Raw genomic sequence first — 17,672 nt, 5'->3', positions numbered from 1 at the left:
ACTTCTCATACATATATGTGCATTAGTTTAACAGATACAAGACACAAAGCATCTCATTAACATGACATTTAAATTAATCAATATTAATAAAAGCATTTACTGAGCAGGAACCAACCACATCTAAATAAAAGCTGCGCAAACTGAATGTGAACAGCAGAATTAGAACAGAAGGTCTCGAAAATTACAGGTTGTAAGTGCACTGGGCCATTCTGCAGGATAAAAATAATGAATGTTGAGCATAAACGGGAGGCCCGGATGAATGTAAAGTGGGTCTGAAGTGTGTGATTATGAAAGGAGAACGCTGTAACAGCTTCCTGGGCCACACTGAGTTTTTAATAAAGGCAGAGGACGCCCCGAGGAAAATAAAGTTGATCTAAAGTGTCAATTAAAAAAGAAGAAATGAGAACTCTATTGACATTAATCTGGAAATTTATCTGGACATCAGAGATGCTGATAGCTCTGTAAAGACTGGGTGGGAGGTTCTGTGTGGGTTCTGTTCATTCCATCTGAATAATTCATTACATACATACAGATTTATATATGAACATACCTGAAATTGTTCACGTCAGCTTTTGATTTCTAGCAATTTTATTTAGACAAATATGTTTCTTCTGGCTAGAAATTAGAAAAGTGAACGACAAATTTAAACTATCCGTGTGTTCTTTATGTCCAGACTTGTTCACGTCTTTCTCGGTAATCAGTGGCGACGCCTTCGTTCTCCACCACATCAATCCAACAGCTTCTATCATCACTAACAGTCCGTCCGAGTGTCTCCACAAGCTGCTCCCCGTTGTGATGATCTCCAGTCTTTGTGGTCGAAGGCGTCCGTCCATCCCTCTGGTCTTCAGTTTTCAGAGTCTCGATGGATTCAGGTCTGGACTCAGATCACCGTCTTGTTGGACTGCCCAATGCCCTCCAAGGACGACCTTCTCTGCACGCTGTCGGATGTTTTCCACCACCGTCTCAATGTCGTCCTCGTTTCTCATGAAGTCCTTTTACTTTGACAAGGTTGTCTGGCTGAAAAACACCCAAATCATCCCATTCCCACCACATCAGCCTGTGAGGACGGTGCTCTGGGGGCAGAATGGTTCCCCAAGAACCAACAAAACTGCATTTTCATCCAATCCAACCACATGATCGATGGTCAAGATCTTTCGGCTTTTGCGTACGTCTGTCTTGGGAAAGTCTTGGTCTGTGTTCATGGAAACCCGTCTCGTCCAGAGTTACCAGAGTTCATCAACATGGTGCTGATCCTTGGATTCTTCTCACGCTGCCATTCTTCCCAGTGCAGGGGTCACTTCTGGCTTCCCACCAGCCCTTTGAGATGTTTTTTAACAGCGTGGCTTTCCTTGTTCGTTTTGATGATACTTGCTCTGTGGCCACTGGTAATTGAAAACACTTGGTTATGACTTTATGGCCTGGTTTTTGTGAGCGACCACAATATGTGAGTCTGTCGCTCGGTGATGGACCCTAACAGCAGCTCGTTAAACTCTTCAGTTTGACTTGCAGTTAACGAATAACTAAGAAGAGAACGACTGTGCTCAGCTTATTGTGGTAGAACGATGTGGAACATGGTAGAAATGAGCAGGACTGGATCGTAGGACGGAGCGTTAGGGCCACATGAAGAGAAATATTTTCTCACAGACTTTGACAATAAAGTCGTAACATTTAAACCAGTTGTTTGTTGTTGTTTGTTGCACATCACTATTTGCACTGGACTCCACACAGGACTGTTCTTGACACTTATTGTACATGTTGCATTTTATATTTTCTCATTGTTTATTTTTGCCTATTTATGGTGGTGGTAACTCTATGTTGTGCTGTAACAACCAAATTTCCCCTCAGGTATTAATAAAGTACATCTATCTATCTGCTGCAAGGTGGCACAGTTAGTAGCACCCTTGCCTCACAGCTAGAAGGTCACCGGTTCGCATCCCGGTGGGATGTTTTTACGCCAGGAAGAACTTCTAAAGTTGTCAGGGGAAGATTTTGGACCTTTTGAAAATCATGGCTCAATAAAAATAATATATATCACGTCATTAAAGGCTGCAAGGTGGCTCAGTGGTTAGCATTGTTGCCTCGCAGCAAGAAGGTCACTGGTTCCCGTCCCGGTGAGGACACCCAGGATCTTCCTGCGTGGAGTCTCCATGTTCTCCCCGTGCAGTGTGGGTTCTCTCCGGGTTCTCCGGCTTCCTCCCACAGTCCAGAAACATGCTGAGGTTAATTGGTGATTGTAAATTGTCCGTAGTCAGCTGGGATAGACTCCAGATAATGGATGGACGGATAGATGGATGGATGGATATCTATCTATCTATCTATCTATCTATCTATCTATCTATCTATCTTCGGGAAGTTGTACTTCAGCATCAGCTTCACAAACCAGGAGATGCTTCATCTTTACTTTACTCTAGTAAAATTCCCACTTTTTTTCTTGGATTATTACAACTTTCTTCTCGTAAAATTACAACTTTATTCTTGTAATATTACAACTTTACTCTCAAAGTCTGTGGAAAAATATTTCTCTTAATGTGGCCCGTTGTAGAAAAGCAATTTTGCAACGATTTCAGAAAAATTTTGGACATTTTGTTTTTAATTAATAAAGAAAAAAAAAACACAGAAAAAGTTCTATTTTCTCCTTAACCTCTGTAACACAATACATACATTATCTCTCTTGTTCATGTCATTTCCAACCAGAAGAAACTAATCGGTCACGTAATAATTCGCTATAAATCAAAAGCTGACACAGGGATTTATATTGTTTTTGGCTCATATAGAACCTCAGCCTATAAAAGACGGCTACAAACGATCAGTTCAACCTCCGAACTTGCTCTGTTTTAGTCGCTCTGCTGCTGAACGCCACATCTCTTTGTCATTATGTGGAGCCATTAGCTTTACTGTGTGGTTTTGGCTTCGCCGGCTGCGTGTTTCAGGAAACATCTGAGGGCTCTGCCGGGTTTGTATTCTCCGAGCTCATCGGAAACGTACTCCGACATCGAGCAATTAGGCGATCCATAAACTAGCAGCGCTTTGAAGTTGCTTCGGTAACTAATTGGAGGCCGGGTTAAAGATTAAACAACGGAAGTTATCTGCATAATTCGGCTGCTGACGGACTCCTGAACCGGCGTGTTTACTCCTGTTGCATCGATTCGGCTTCAAAAGAACGAGTAGAAAAAACTGCAGCGAGTCGGCAGCGCTAATCGAAACACAGTTAAAGGAGGCGTCGGAAATTTATTCTAATGACTTTTTTTTTTTTTTGCACGAAACGCACTAAATGATCAACAGTCTCTGTAGCGGGGACGGAGTTGTGTTGTTTATTTCCATAATGAATTCTCTTTGCTCACAGCTTTTAACACAATATGGAGTCACGATGATTTGTATTAACACGCCCTGGAAGGAGGAACACAGCTCCTACGGATATTTACGGCCTCAACGTGATGCTCGGTGAGTGAATTTACACAAAAACCGAAAAATTAAGTATGAATCACAAAGGGAACATTAACACACAACACCTACGAATTAAAGTGATACGTCTGAAGAACAATTTTCAATAATTTATTCAGCAAAAACTGAATTATTTCATATTCTTCAGTGGAAGGAGAAAGTAAACCCGTGACATCTGAAGCTGGTTTTAGCAGAAACAACCTCCTGTAGGTGTTTATTTTGTATCAGCCTGTTTAGATTTTGGACCACTCGTCCGGGCAAAAATTCCTTTTTTTTGCAGCAAGATGTTTGAGGATTTTTTTCTCGCATGTTCTGCCCATTTCAAATCCCACCACATTTCAATCTGGGCTTTGACTCCGGCTTCTCCAGAGCTCCCCGTCTCTCCTGGTGGATCTGCTGGTGTGATGAAGCTTTTTACTCTAATGTTCTCCTTGGACCCCGAAGGCCTTTGTTTTCTTGGCGCGCCACATTTCTGGCGATCTCTTTCTGATTGTAGCTGCGGCACTTTGACACCGAGCTACCTGCGGATCCTCTGATGAAATCCGAGGCTTCTTTCTCGCACCAAACGCTCGGCTCTCGGGACGGATTTTCTCGGGCCTCCGTAAATTGGCAGCCGTTTGAAATCTACTTGTAGATCGTAGAAGGTATATTTCAAATAAATCCAGACTTGTAGACATCCAACGCCTCTTATTTTTTTTTCTTCTGAAGGAAACTCTTTAGATCTTGGCGTGATAACACTTCAAGAGAAAAGCCTCAACGCGAGAGGTTTGAATGAGGCAGATTCCACCTGTCGCTCCCTGAGGAGGGTCTAGTCGTTGGCACTCGATCTGGAAGCCCTCGGTTCTAATTGGATAGATGCGACGGTGTGATAACATGAGGGCTGGATTCATTTCTTTTTGATTATCATCTATTTACATTCTGGTAACGACTACAAAATGTATGTCGCCTTCATGTGGGTTTCAAAAAGGAACCAAAAGAGTGAACAATCACCATGGGATGTGCTTTTCTGTTCACTCGATGTAAACTAAATTATCCAGAACAGACAGCGAGCAGGACAGTCGAGGGACGGAGCCGGCGTGAGGACTGCCAAGCGCAGCAAATGTTGGTTTGCTAACAGTCGGTTATGTGTTTATGGCTCACGGACGCGATCCGGGTGTGAGCGAGCTGAACTTTTCACAAAAGGGAAAAAATATATAATGAACGCTTTAAAAGACAATCCATCTGTTTTCTCCTGTTTGTCTCCTCTGAAGTGTTTTCTCTCACCTGCTCTGAGTAACGGAGCCTCTCGACCTGGAACGCCGTCAGACGGAAGCACTTAAAAACTATTTCCCAAATTAGACGGGATGCTGGCTGAACTTTTGTGAACTGTTTCAAAGAGTGAAAAAAAGTAAAAGGAAGGAAACACCTAAATAAAAAAAAAAGGCACGCCTTAAATGAGTCATCAGCGCACCTCTGAGTGTCAATCATGTCCAGGAGTGGAGCTGCAGAAACAGTCAATGGAAAAAATGAAAAGAAATCTGCCAATCACAAGCTTGTTTTTATGTTAAACATTTTTTTCTCTGTTTGGGAAATATGCAGATTTGTGTTCTGATTAATGCAGCAGAACTGTTCATCCTGAAGCTTCAGGCTCTGTTTAAAAAAGACCAAAATCACTTCAAACAAACGTACAAATCAGCACCTAATGTATTGTTTATTTAATCTGGACTAAAATCAAAGTGTAGAAACACCAGCAGTGTGGCACATAAGCCCTATAAATGGTAAACTGATAGTTTTATCACTTTGTTTTCTTTAAGATAACCAACCAATCAATCAATCAATCAATCAATCAATCAATCAATCAATCAATCAATAAAGGTGTAAATAGCTGGATTTGGTTGCCTTTTGGTAAAGTAGTGCTGACCGCTTCACGTCTTCACTTCAGTTTAATTCAACTTTATTTATGTTGCATCCATTCACAACAAAGGTCATCCAAGGTCAAGTCCTGACAAAAATATATTATCAACAGAAACCAAACGAGTCCCTTTGAGCAACACTTNCCTGACAAAAATATATTATCAAGAGAAACCAAACGAGTCCCTTTGAGCAACACTTTGGGAATTAAAAACAAATCCTCTCTAACAGGAAGAACTTCCGGCAGAACCAGGCTCGGGAAGATCAGCCGGTCAGGGCGAAGAGAGAGCAGAGGAATAAAAGTAAAGTAGTCAGAAACAGACTATTAGTGTTGCTAAGCTAAGCTAAGCTAACTAACTGTATTTTTATATTGAACACACACATGAGAGTTGGTTTGAGCTCATTTCCCAGAATGCCGATTTAGTCCTTTTGGGTTTTTGGGAGTTTTGGGTTAAGGGTTTAAACCCAAACCTTAACCACATATGTCTGTCCTGTAAACAAAAAAAATGAAAGCCAACAGCGACTGAAAAAGGCAGAAAACAGTGACTAAAAATACCACTAAACGGCGACTAAAAACTGCAGTTAACAGTGACTGTAAAAGACAGAAAACAACTACCGAAAACAAAAGTAAAAAGCAACTGAACATGACAGAAAACAGCAACTAACAACAAAAGTAAACACGTACTATAAAGAAGAGCAAACAGCAGCTGAAAATTAAAGCAAACCCTGACTGAAAAAGACAAAAAAGGGGCTAAAAATATGACTAAAGAGCAACTAAAAACCACAATAAACAGTGACTGAAAATAGCAGAAAACAGCGACTGTAAGGAACAGAAGGCAATGACTGAAAATAAATAGAAACACTGAATGAAAATGAAAGAAAATAGTAATGATAGTGATGAATTCAAATGAATGCAAACAGCAACTGAAATGACAGAAAACTGCGACTGAAAAAAGCAGAAAGCAGTGACTAAAACTGACACTCAACAGAAAGCAGCAAGAAAACAGCAATGAAAATGATTGAAAAAAGCAACTGAGAATGAAAGTAAACAGCAACTAAAAAGCATCAGCATGAGAAAATTTTCACCCAAACAATGTTCGTTTTCTGAAGACGTTTTGCAGCTTTAAAAAAAAAAAAAAAAAGCAGAAATGACTGCAAACAGTGACATAAAACAGTAAATACCAAAAACACAACGGTCTCACACCAAACCACGTAGAGACCACGCTGCTACGATTATGGTCGAGTGAAGGAACTCGAACGAGCTGAAGGCAGATGTTAACACCAGATAATGATGTTTGATCACAGACGAGCTGCGTATGAGCCAGAGTGGCACCAGGGATGTGTTCACCTAGAGACACCATCAATCTCCTGAGAGTCCACCTCCTCAGGACGACACACGAGACGAAACATCACGGCAAAGACCAAAAACATGCTGCCAGTATGTCAGAGAAAGTCTCATTTTGATCCAAAAGCCAGATGTCGGTTTTCTGTGAGTGTAACTGACGACTGCATGAGTACAAAAAAAAAAGCGTGAATGGGGTCTCCCTCTTTGGAAATGTCAGGATTTCCTGAGCGGGCTGAGCCCCGCTGACCTGACACGGAGGTCAAGTGGCTGCTGTGATGCACAGCTGAATAAGACATTGTTCCTTGATGCTGAGCGGCTTTTCCTTTTTGATTCCAGCCCCTTCAGCTCCACAATGAGTCGTGTTCCTACCGTGAGTACAGCGAAAACAAAGCCGGGTGTTGTCCCGCCTGTTCTCCTTTTCTAAAAAATTGCCTCACGCTTAAAGAAATAATCAGACATTTAGTGATGTGCGTTTATTTGCCCTCACTTTAGTCGGGCTTAAACTGAGCGGACCTCCACCTCCTGACATCCACCAACACAACTCTGGAAACAAACGCAGAACGTTCTTTTCTCTGACTTTAATAAACGCCACGCTGAGCGTTGGACCGATGTCCTCGGGCGGCGCAGCAGCTGGGACTTCATTAATCATTCACCACTTCCGATGTGTGATCGTGTGCATTAACCCAAATGCTGTAAATCTGCGTAACGGAGCCGCTGTGCACAAATTCACTCTTTTATCGATATAGTTTCATAAATATTGCATCCTCTAGAGAATCCCTTTGGTTGTTTCCTGGTGTGTTTTCAGTTTGGTTGTTTAAGTTTGATATTATTTACAGTAGAGGCATCGCTGCAGGAGTGGACCTGATCGGATCAGTTGATAATAAAAAGAGTCGGCCTGTTAATGATGTCGGTGTTTCCTGATCCATCGATGAAATGCAGAAATTGTTAAAAATAATCGTACAGTCGTCCTCTAATGTGTTCATAGCCTCCCATTAAAGAAGGAAAAAAACAGCTGAAATAAGATGAAATTGACAAAAGTAATGATAAATAAAAATTTAATGAAAATCATGACGTTGCTTTTGAATTGTCATTCAACAGAAATATTTTTTTTTAACTATTTAAAATTCATTAATTTTTTTACATTATTCTTTTCACCCACAATTCAAAAGCAACATCTTATTTCACTAAATTATAATTCAGCAATTTTTTATTTATTATTACTTTTTCCAGTTTCTAGTTATTTGAGTGTGAATTTTGCCTTTTGTTTAATGGAAGGATGTGAATTAATCTGAGGACGACTGGACATTATTGTCTTTTGAAACTCCGCAGAGCTTCAGAGGTGATTTTAATTTCTTTTATTTCTTCAAATTCATTTAAAATGTTGGATCATCAAGACAGAAGGTAACAAAAACGGGAATCTCTGAGGCCATTTAAAACATCAGACTCTGTGATTTCATTAAAACAACGGAGGTGAAGTCAGTTTTGTTTTAAGAAAACTTAGATGTACAAAGTTGAGCCACAACAACTTCATTACTCTGGAAAATCCACAACTTCAGATGCAAAGCGTCACTGAAGAAATGGAAGAAATAGTTCATATTTCTACCGTATAAATCCAACCTGAGATCCACAGTCTTCCTTCCTCACAGCTCCCACTTTAAAATAAGATAAAACTTTATTAATACCTTTGGTAGGGTGCCTTAGGGAAATTATTATTATTATTATTAACCCCTGATAGCGTAGGAAAGCTCACAGCAGTTGGACTTGACTCAGAGTTGACCAACACACTGTTGATCGATTCATTCTTTCAGCTCAGAGACCCATTCATTTGCTCGAGCAGGTTCCTACACGTCTACCTGAGCGGCGTTTCTCACCTGGTCTGCCGCAGAGGGATGGGCAGCGAGATGCAGAGGAACGGGTCAAAGGTGTTGCTCTGCTTCAGGCAGTGAGGACACGTCAGCGACGACCTGAGGAAAAGGAAACAACACGTTAGTCTGGAAGGAGCAGCTGTGTCGACTCCGAATCAACCTCCGAGTGGCCCTGATTGGGTCTGACGGGAAAGGAGACGCTTTAATCACGTTACACGACGCGGCGGAGGTGAACGTTCACACGCCTTGATCTGATTGCGAGGAAGGAAAAGATGAGTGATGTAACTGATGAGGGATGTGGGGGGGAGGGGCAGAGGCAGCAGCACCCCGGGGCGATGGGCCAGCAGAGGTGGTTTCCATCTTGTTGCGTCACCTTGTGATGCCGTTACAGGATCCAGAGCGGGGAACCTTCCTAAGCCATGGACTCTCTTCCCAAGTGCAGCGATTTTCCATCCCAACAGTTTTCCATCGAGTCCCTTTTGTTCTCTGATTCTTTTCAATCATCCCTCCTCAAGTTATTCCGGTGAGCTAATTGTCAGAAGAACGAGTCGGAGAGTCGACCGACGGCCAGATCGCTGGAAGTGATTCTGTAAACTGTCCTGCCGCTGAATTAAATCCTTTGTCCGGTATTCTGAGCTAATCCGAGCAGGATTTCCTGGATAAGACTTTCCTAATTAGGTGAATCTTTAGAAATAATTGAAATAAAGCACTCTATTTGTTTCCTTAATTTGAATGAATGGCTCTCAGACGTCAGGGCTTTTATGCCAGAGGGAACTTCTGAAGTCGTCACGGGAAGATTTTGGAACTTTTGAAAACCACAGCTCGATTTTACAGGAATATATTTATCACATGGGGGCTGCGAGGTGGATCGGTGGTTAGCATCGTTGGTTCACATCCCGGTGAGGACACCCGGGATCACAGTGGAAACCAAGTGACTCTAACTACTAGTGGAGCATTTTGAACATCAGCATCACGGCTGATTGTGTTGTGAAGTCGTAAACATGAATAATTTCCCCTAAAGTGTGCAGCCCTGCAACTTCTCTCAACATCTGTTTTTGCAACCAAATCTTCCTTTTTGGTGTTTGTCTCCTGTTTGTTGCTCATTGTTGTTGTGTACATGTGGAGCCTGAATGTCAACAAAGCAAAAGAAACCCTCAATAAGAGTAAACGAGCTTCTATCAGACTGACTTTTCTTGGAGGTTAGTGTCGGAAAATGAGAACCACGTGAGTTACAGCATGATAAAGTAAAACAACAAAGGCTAATGTATTATTTTCTGGTTCATCTGCTGTTTTAACATCAGCGGTTCTAGTCGTGACCACTAAGGTACTCATACTCAGGCCACATTTGCCTCCATCTACGAGCTACAACACGTTTAATCTGCTTCCTGGGAACCTCGAGGAAGTCAGAGGTTGTGGAAGCAACCTCGGACATGTCATTTCAAAACCAGCTGGAGAATCTATTTCGTGGGAACGGGAATAAAAATGTTCTCTGGAGTGCAGTTTGTCAGCTTAACATTTAAACAGGTCCTGGTACGACTGTGTCTGAGGGTGAAGGAACGTCTGAACTTCTGATTTCACCTCTGGCCACGATGCCCGTCTGCACAGTGGATATATCAGTGGAAGCTACAGGGCACAGCGCTAATGTAATGACTCTGATTTTTTCTTTTATTATCAGCTCGGCAGATATAAATCCGTGTGAGAGGAAGTAACTTTTCATCGGCGACGTTTTGATTCACCGCTCTAACAGCAACAGTACGGGCCGCACCGTTCTGCACATAAATTGATAATAGACTTGTGGAAAGCAGAACCCAGCAGCGATAAAGCACACTGAGCGCTATGTTGGGTGTAAGTACGCTGAAGGCTCGCATAGAGGAAAATCTGATACTTTCAACAGCCTGATAAACGATATTTAGATCAACCATCAACCCCAAACAGTTTATGGGTGTTTTTGTTTTGCTCCTGTCATATTTTTCACTCCAATATAAAGTCATACACCTCTATCATGCCTTTCGAGTAAAGAGAACTCAAAAATGTGCCGCTAACCACAGTTATAAAGCCATTAATAGCAAAAACCTAAAGCTGAATTTCACTGATTACTAATTTTGCCAAAAAAATTTAACCTGGAATCAACACTGATAATATTTTTGTGCACCGATACTTGTTAAAAATGGTCCCTCTACACACTAGAAATATTTTACCGTTCAGATTTTTAGGGTCTGTGCACACCAAGGACCCTACTGTCACCCTCCGATTATTATTATTCTTCACCGAAAAGAAATGCAATGTAGAGGGTCTAAACATGCCCGCAAACTCACCCAAATCCCCACACACACCATGAATGGTGAAAAATTTGATATTTTACAGTACGTGGACGTGTCACTGTCACAATGACTCCACAGCGCCACCTTGTAAATTTTAAGTTCAATGGAGTCCCATCAGAAGCACGTTCGGCCTAGAGCCATGAAATTTGGTCGGCATATAGAGCAGGTCAGGACGAACAAAAAACTTCATCAGCACCAAGCTCTAAAATGCAACACGCCTCAACTGTGACCCCTAGAAAATTTGAAAAGAGTCCCATCGGGACTACAAAAATTGGTGCACATATGTAGCAGCTCAGGATGCACAAAAAACTCCATCAGCACGTTTCCGTAAACCCAACAGGAAATCCACGTTTTTGAAAAAATGGCGAGCATGACAGGCCATTTTTGCTCAAAATTGGCCAGTTTCAAAATCTATCTCCTCCTAGGGATTGTCGTACACATCAGAAATTTGGCCAGCACAAACTGCAGGACGTGGTGATTAAAAGGTATTAAAATTTTCCGCAAAAGTCTGACGGCGTGGAAAAGCGGCTCGTGCAATTTCGATGAAAGATCATTTTGTGCATTTTCGCTGTGTTTAAGGAATAAGTCATCTAGATCTACACAATTCAGTGGGCATGTGTAGCATCTCAGGACGCACAAAAAAGTCAATCAGTGCCGAGGCCTAAACCCAACAGGAAGTCCGCCATGTTGAAAAAGGACGCCACCATAAAACGCCATCAAACGGGACTACTGTGCTCTGATCTGCCCCAAACTCGACACACCAAATCCGAGTCCCGCTGAGAGCGCGTTTCTACTGAACCCCGATGTGCGCGAGGGCCGACAATCGTACGGCGAGGATCCGTCCATCGCTGCTTGCAGCTTTTGTTGCCATCTATGTGCCCACACTACTCTGCGTGTTCAGCCAAAAAGTCGCAGAACTTTTGCAGATGAGTCACTAAAAGTTTCTTGGTTGTGCAGGGCAGAGGCAGGAGGGCAGATTTTTTTTTTTTGATAGAACAAGTTAAATAAAGTAATTTGGTGACAGATTATAATTGGTGTTCTGGTGAAATGGCACAACGAAGATGAGCAGCTTAACGACAGTCGGAGAGCTCAGAATCCAACAATTCTTTCTGTTTCTAGAGTTTCTTGCTGATTTTTTTTAAACGATGCCTTTCAAACCTGCCAGTGGGCTTTAGGGTTCAGAGGATTAAATCAAAATGGATTAAAAAAGAAAAAGAAAGAAAATGAAACGCAAATTGTGTAAATTTGGTAAAAAAAAAATGTGATGAATATCAAAAGTCAAATCTCCCTCATCAGACCTAAAAATAAAAAGCCTCTCTCTCCTCTTGCTCTTATCTTTTCCACTGGCTGTAGAAGCAACACTCAGCTCCTAAACCTACGTATCGTGCAGCTCTGTGACCTTCACACAGTCCTGCCATGGGAAACGAAGGCATCGCTGAACTGTTCGAATGTGTTTTCCTTATAGCAAAGCACCTGACAGACCCAGCAGGAGAGGAGAGGGATGGGAGGGGAGGGAGAGGAGGAGTGAATAAAGCTCTATTCAAGCAAGCCCAGCTGACACGGGCTCTTAGTGGATCTCTCCCTCTTGGCAGAGTAGAATGGCTGCCCTACGGATGTCTTATTCTCGCCAGGAAACAGTGAGGGTAGCTGCACTCCATGCATACAAATCACACTCGGGCTTCACTAAAACATAGATGCGCTCGCCGCTGCTCTAAAACACTTAAAAAAAAGAGGGAAAAGAGGAGCAGGAGGAAGAGGTGATATTCTGGTGACGCTCTAATGGAGGAAGCGTGCGGAGGTTGAGAGGTTTGTGTCTCCCTGTCTGGGACGCAGCCATGCTGAAGAGACTCCGGCCTCCGAGCTCGGCGCTACAGCAGAGCTTTGAACTTCCCTGAATAACAAATCACTCTGGTGTCTTTATGCCATTCGTTTCCCTTCCAAAGCTATTAGAATCTGGAGAGTCTTCAAATTAATCGATCGTCGGCTCGTCGCTCTCAGCCTGGCAGCTGGAAGACGGAGGGAAGTTTAGTCAGCTCGTGATTTAAAAAGGCATAAACCCTAATGTGTGTCTCATAATTGAAACTACAATATAGACGTGATAAAAAGAAGACCCGTTGTGGACAAAACAGCCGGTCCTGACCCAACAGATCACAGCTAATCAGGAGCCGGGATCAGACCAGAGGCTGAGGGTCTCTGGGAGAAAGCGGCATCGCAGTAAGACGAGCTGCGCTGAAACTGCACCGTGCTCGTAATGTGAACCGCTCGGCTGGCCGTCGCTCGGTGGCTTTGCAGTGAACGCTGCTCGACGGAGACGTTTTCACTGCAGCCTCCGTTAACAGCGACTCATCCACATGCAGAACAAGATCTGTAATATAATTTACTAACTTGATCCAAAGGTAATATATTTTGTGATGACAGAATGAATTTAAAAACATAAATGACGCTAAATTCACCACAAAATGAGGCTTGAAAATACAGTCGTGACTCGATAATCGGCCCTTAACAATCCTAAACTTTGCTAGTTTTTAGGAAAAACCAACAGAACCCATAAAAACAGCCTTAACATAGCGACAGCCTTGGATTCTGACTCCAACATGACATTTAATGTCACCAATCAGGATGACGGCGTATTATCTGACTGAACAATCCCACAGATTGGCTACGTTCACACTGCAGGACTTGATGCTCAATGAGGATTTCTTTGTGACTTCCTTCACGTTTCCAGTTCAATGCGACTTGTATGTGATCTGCTGTGTGAACTTCATACGACCCAAAAGTGTCCCGCATGCGCAGAAGAGGACACGACGACGTCACACGCAGCGAGCGTGCTCAGTGTTTATGGAAGTAAACATGGATGGTAACGGTGGAGCGTATCTGCCACTCCCCCGCCGCCACCGATGGTGGAAACAGAAGTGTGAGCGCTAACTAAACTAGCATCAGCAGCCAAGTACTGCCTGTGTGTTCTGGACACTTCCACCCCGTCAGAGCGCTGCCCCGGGGTGGAAGTGGCCGGAAAGTGCACAATTGCACCGGTCAATTTGGCGTGAAATCCTGCGATGCGTCGTGTTCCAACAACACACTAGTTATTATAACAACTATGAACAACAATAATTAACAACTAATGATCCTTCCAGCATCAAGCTCTCCTTGTATCTGGACCTCCGTCTTGACAATCCGACAGCCTTGCTATCCGACATAGCAGAAGGTTTTACATTTAGTGTCGGATTATCGAGTCACGACTGTACATCTTCTGATCATCTCCAGAATGTGATGACACATGAAATGAATTAAGCCCAAACAACTCTCAGCTCAACCGGCTCCGACGGTAATTTAACAGGTTTGCATATCGGCTGTGATGATTGTGACAAACGGGACCATTACAGGGATGACTCTCCGCTCCGTCAACTCTGGACGTTGGACTACGTCGGACGCTGCCTTGCAAAGCGTTGCAGTGGTGGAGCCTCGGGTCTCAGAGGAGAAGAGAGGTGCAGGAGTCAAGAAGTATTTGTTCCACGTCCAGCTCCAGCAACGATAACGCATTCATACAGCGCTCATGTCCACTTACAAGCCCAGCCTGGCCATGCATGGTGTCGGCAGTTTTTGCATCGTTATAATAGACACCGACTGTATGTGCTCGGCTTCCTTTGTGAAGTTTGTGATGAGCTCACCCAGTCATGTGTACAGATTCTCACCCACTCTTCCTCGGCTAGCGCAGTGTTCGAGTGGGAGAGAGGAACAAATTTTTGCCTGCCAGGCTGCTAAGGCTGCTGCTTCCTGCGTAGACACACCCAAGGTGTCACAGCAGAAACATTTGACAGGGAGGGTAGCAATTAAGAGATGCACTCTGACAGATGTATTACGGGCAGCCGCGCCGAGCTGCCAATTTTCCGAGAAATTAGCAGATGGGGGAAGATACCGACAAATAAGACGGGAGCGTTTTTTTGTGGAGGGACGGCTCTGTTGAAAAGTGTTATTAATTAAACACACCGTGGATCAGATGTGGGTGTAGAACAGAGGAGCTGGATAATCAGTCGGTTTGTTCGCTGGTTTGTGACGGTGAGGCGGTTTTTGCAGATGGTGCAGCTGATTAGTGTAAAACTGAAGTTACATGACTAAGAAAGATAATTAACGGGACAATGCAAACAACAAGAAAAAGAGGGGTTTGCATCTAAACAGTGAAGCAGAGTGAAGCTTTTTTACGTCTTACAAACTTTGTGCAAACTTCTTGCTGATGCCATTGAGGAATGAGATATGAAACAGCTTCATCAGTGTTTCTCACGGTTTTCTTTTTCATTCATTCAGACCAAACCCCCATAATAATGGAGGGATCCGTGGTAATATCTATGATACATACGAGACAGAACATCAAATCATATAATGCAGAATAATGCAGTAATAAACTAAAGACTAATTCTAAACTAAAATGTCCAAATAATTTATCTATGATTCACTAAACACTGAAAATATACAATTGGGATGTAGAAATATCCGGAGGTTAGATCCGGTTTGTCTCCATGTCGGGGATAATTCAGAATTATAATCAACTAATGAAGGTTCAAGTGTTGTTCCATGTGAGGTAATGTCCATCCATCCATCATCTCTACACCTTCATCCTCACTAGGGTCATGGGGGGCTGGAGCCTATCCCAGCTGACTCAGGGTGAAGGCAGGTTCACCTGGACAGGTAACCAGTCTATCACAGGGCTACACTTAGAGACAGACAACCAAGCACACTCACATTCACACCTACGGACAATTTACAATCACCAATTAACCTCAGCATGTTTCTGGACTGTGGGAGGAAGCCGGAGAACCCGGAGAGAACCCACGCTGCACGGGGAGAACATGGAGACTCCACGCAGGAAGATCCCAGGTGTCCTCACCAGGATGCGAACCGGCGACCTTCTAGCTGTGAGGCAACGATGCTAACCACCGAGCCACCTTGCAGCCCTATGAGGTCATATGCACAAGTTCATTACTTTAGAAATGCTAATTTGCATCCTGCTACTGTCGAATGCTGCTGGTATATAATAAACGTAGACGAAAGACTCCTACAAACAGCAGGAAGCGACAAACTAAACTTCAGGTTCTTGTTTTGTCAAAACCTGCCCTTTATTACTAATGGATGTAGGAGCAGATCAGGAAACGCTGTTCTGTATTTGGTGTGAATGGGAACCTTTGTGTCTCTGTGTTTCCAACCGGAAGGAGACAAACCAGTTTTGACCGCTGAAAGTTACCGTATGTGTGGATGTTGATGTGGAAATATGCACTATAGCAGCCTACCAGGAAAAGTCATCGATCGCTATCTTCATCTTCCTCCTCCACTAAAACCACTAAACTCGTCTTCTTCAGAATTACTTCGTCACACACTTTCTCAGTCTCTCTTTCATTGACGCTCTCAATGTCACTCAAGGCAAATTTGTAAAAATCGTAAAAATCCACAAATTAGCTGCATCAGTGTTCAAAGCTTGTGAAAAAAGTAGCGGCTTATAGTCCGGACATTACGGTAATGTTATGGACCAATATTGGTGCTAAAATGTGGAAAAATTCCTAAATAATCAGACACAACTTAACAAATTTTTGTATGAATGCAGTTGAAATATTTGTGACCCAGTCCGATCCCGACTGTCCGACCAGGGTGCCGCCAGACGAACAGAAAGGAGTCTGAAAGAGGCTTTCTGCCAGATAAACCCGACCCCTGAATGACGCTCGGCTCTCAGCGGGCTCCAGCTGACAGATGTATACATTATGAACTAAACTGACTGGCTTTTTATCTCCCGGATGACAGACTGATGGGAGTCATGAGGACATCCAGCTGCATGAGAAATGCTACGAAGCTCCAGCGAAAAGCAACAGGAAGCATTTTAGGGAAAGGGGAAAAAAAAAAAGAGTAAAATCTCTCTCATTGGACTGGTGTTACAACACAGAAAATACTTGACCATTGGCACAGCGAACAACCCAAATTATTTCAGCACAAAGGCTAAGCACTCTAAATAAGTACTTGTAGTAAAGGGATTTCTCTTCCCCTAAGAGGCACAAAGGTTAGCGAACCGGGGCAGTTTTTCATCAGGCCTTTTTCAGAATTACAGCTCTTGTCTGGTTGGTAATTACTGCCATGTTTTTGTGAGTGTGTGTGTGTGTGAAGATTTACTGTTCCTCTGGCTCTGCATCTGTGTCTCTGAGGATTTCTGTGGAAAAGAAATAATGACATCTCCATTACATCCGCAGTATTTAGAAATTACCCCCTAATCTGATAAGTGAAACCTCAATACCGCAGAAGCCTGACGGTGGATCGTGTGTCTCTACGTTATATTTTACTCATTGGACAAAACCCCCGGTCTCGCTCTGTGACAGACGATTCAAGGTATGACCTTTCTTCTGCAGGGCAACCTGACATTTAGACCATCTGACAACAGGACAGTAGAGCCACTGTGCAGTAAATAAAACTCACGAGACACGTAATGAAACGGTGTGTGTGGATTTCCATCACGCAGACAAAGAGCCGGTCTGACGTGCACACAGAGCATCGGCAGGTTTTTCTTTTTTTTTTTTTTAAGGGAAGCAGAAAATAAATAAACAGTATTTAGACCTGCATGCTTGAGGACAGACTTTCAGTCAGTGACATCTTCACAACAATAGTAATCTTCCCAGGAAATTACTGTGTAGTCTCACTGGCCACCAGGCACGACTGCACAACGTATCATTTCAGCATAAACAGTGAACACATGAAGTCCAGCGTGAAGGAAGGAACAACAACACATCAGACTAGAAGCTTTTGTCTTTGCTGCATGATGCAAAAAGACATTTTACA

At 43.1% G+C, this 17,672-nt stretch overlaps 1 protein-coding gene across 1 annotated transcript in view; it reads right to left on the bottom strand.

The window, feature by feature from the left end:
* Window positions 1-17,672, bottom strand: part of usp43b (ubiquitin specific peptidase 43b) — a 102,774-nt gene that overhangs the window by 47,038 nt on the left and 38,064 nt on the right. The window contains exon 4 of the mRNA XM_008285606.1: window positions 8,548-8,640. Coding sequence (XP_008283828.1) covers window positions 8,548-8,640 — 93 coding nt within the window. The remainder of the gene's footprint in view (window positions 1-8,547; window positions 8,641-17,672) is intronic.

The sequence above is a fragment of the Stegastes partitus genome, unplaced genomic scaffold, assembly GCF_000690725.1.
Source record: "Stegastes partitus isolate 25-593 unplaced genomic scaffold, Stegastes_partitus-1.0.2 Scaffold410, whole genome shotgun sequence".
NCBI classification, from domain to species: domain Eukaryota; kingdom Metazoa; phylum Chordata; class Actinopteri; family Pomacentridae; genus Stegastes; species Stegastes partitus.
The sequence above is the reverse complement of the archived record's forward strand: the minus strand, read 5'-3'. Positions and strand labels throughout refer to the sequence as shown.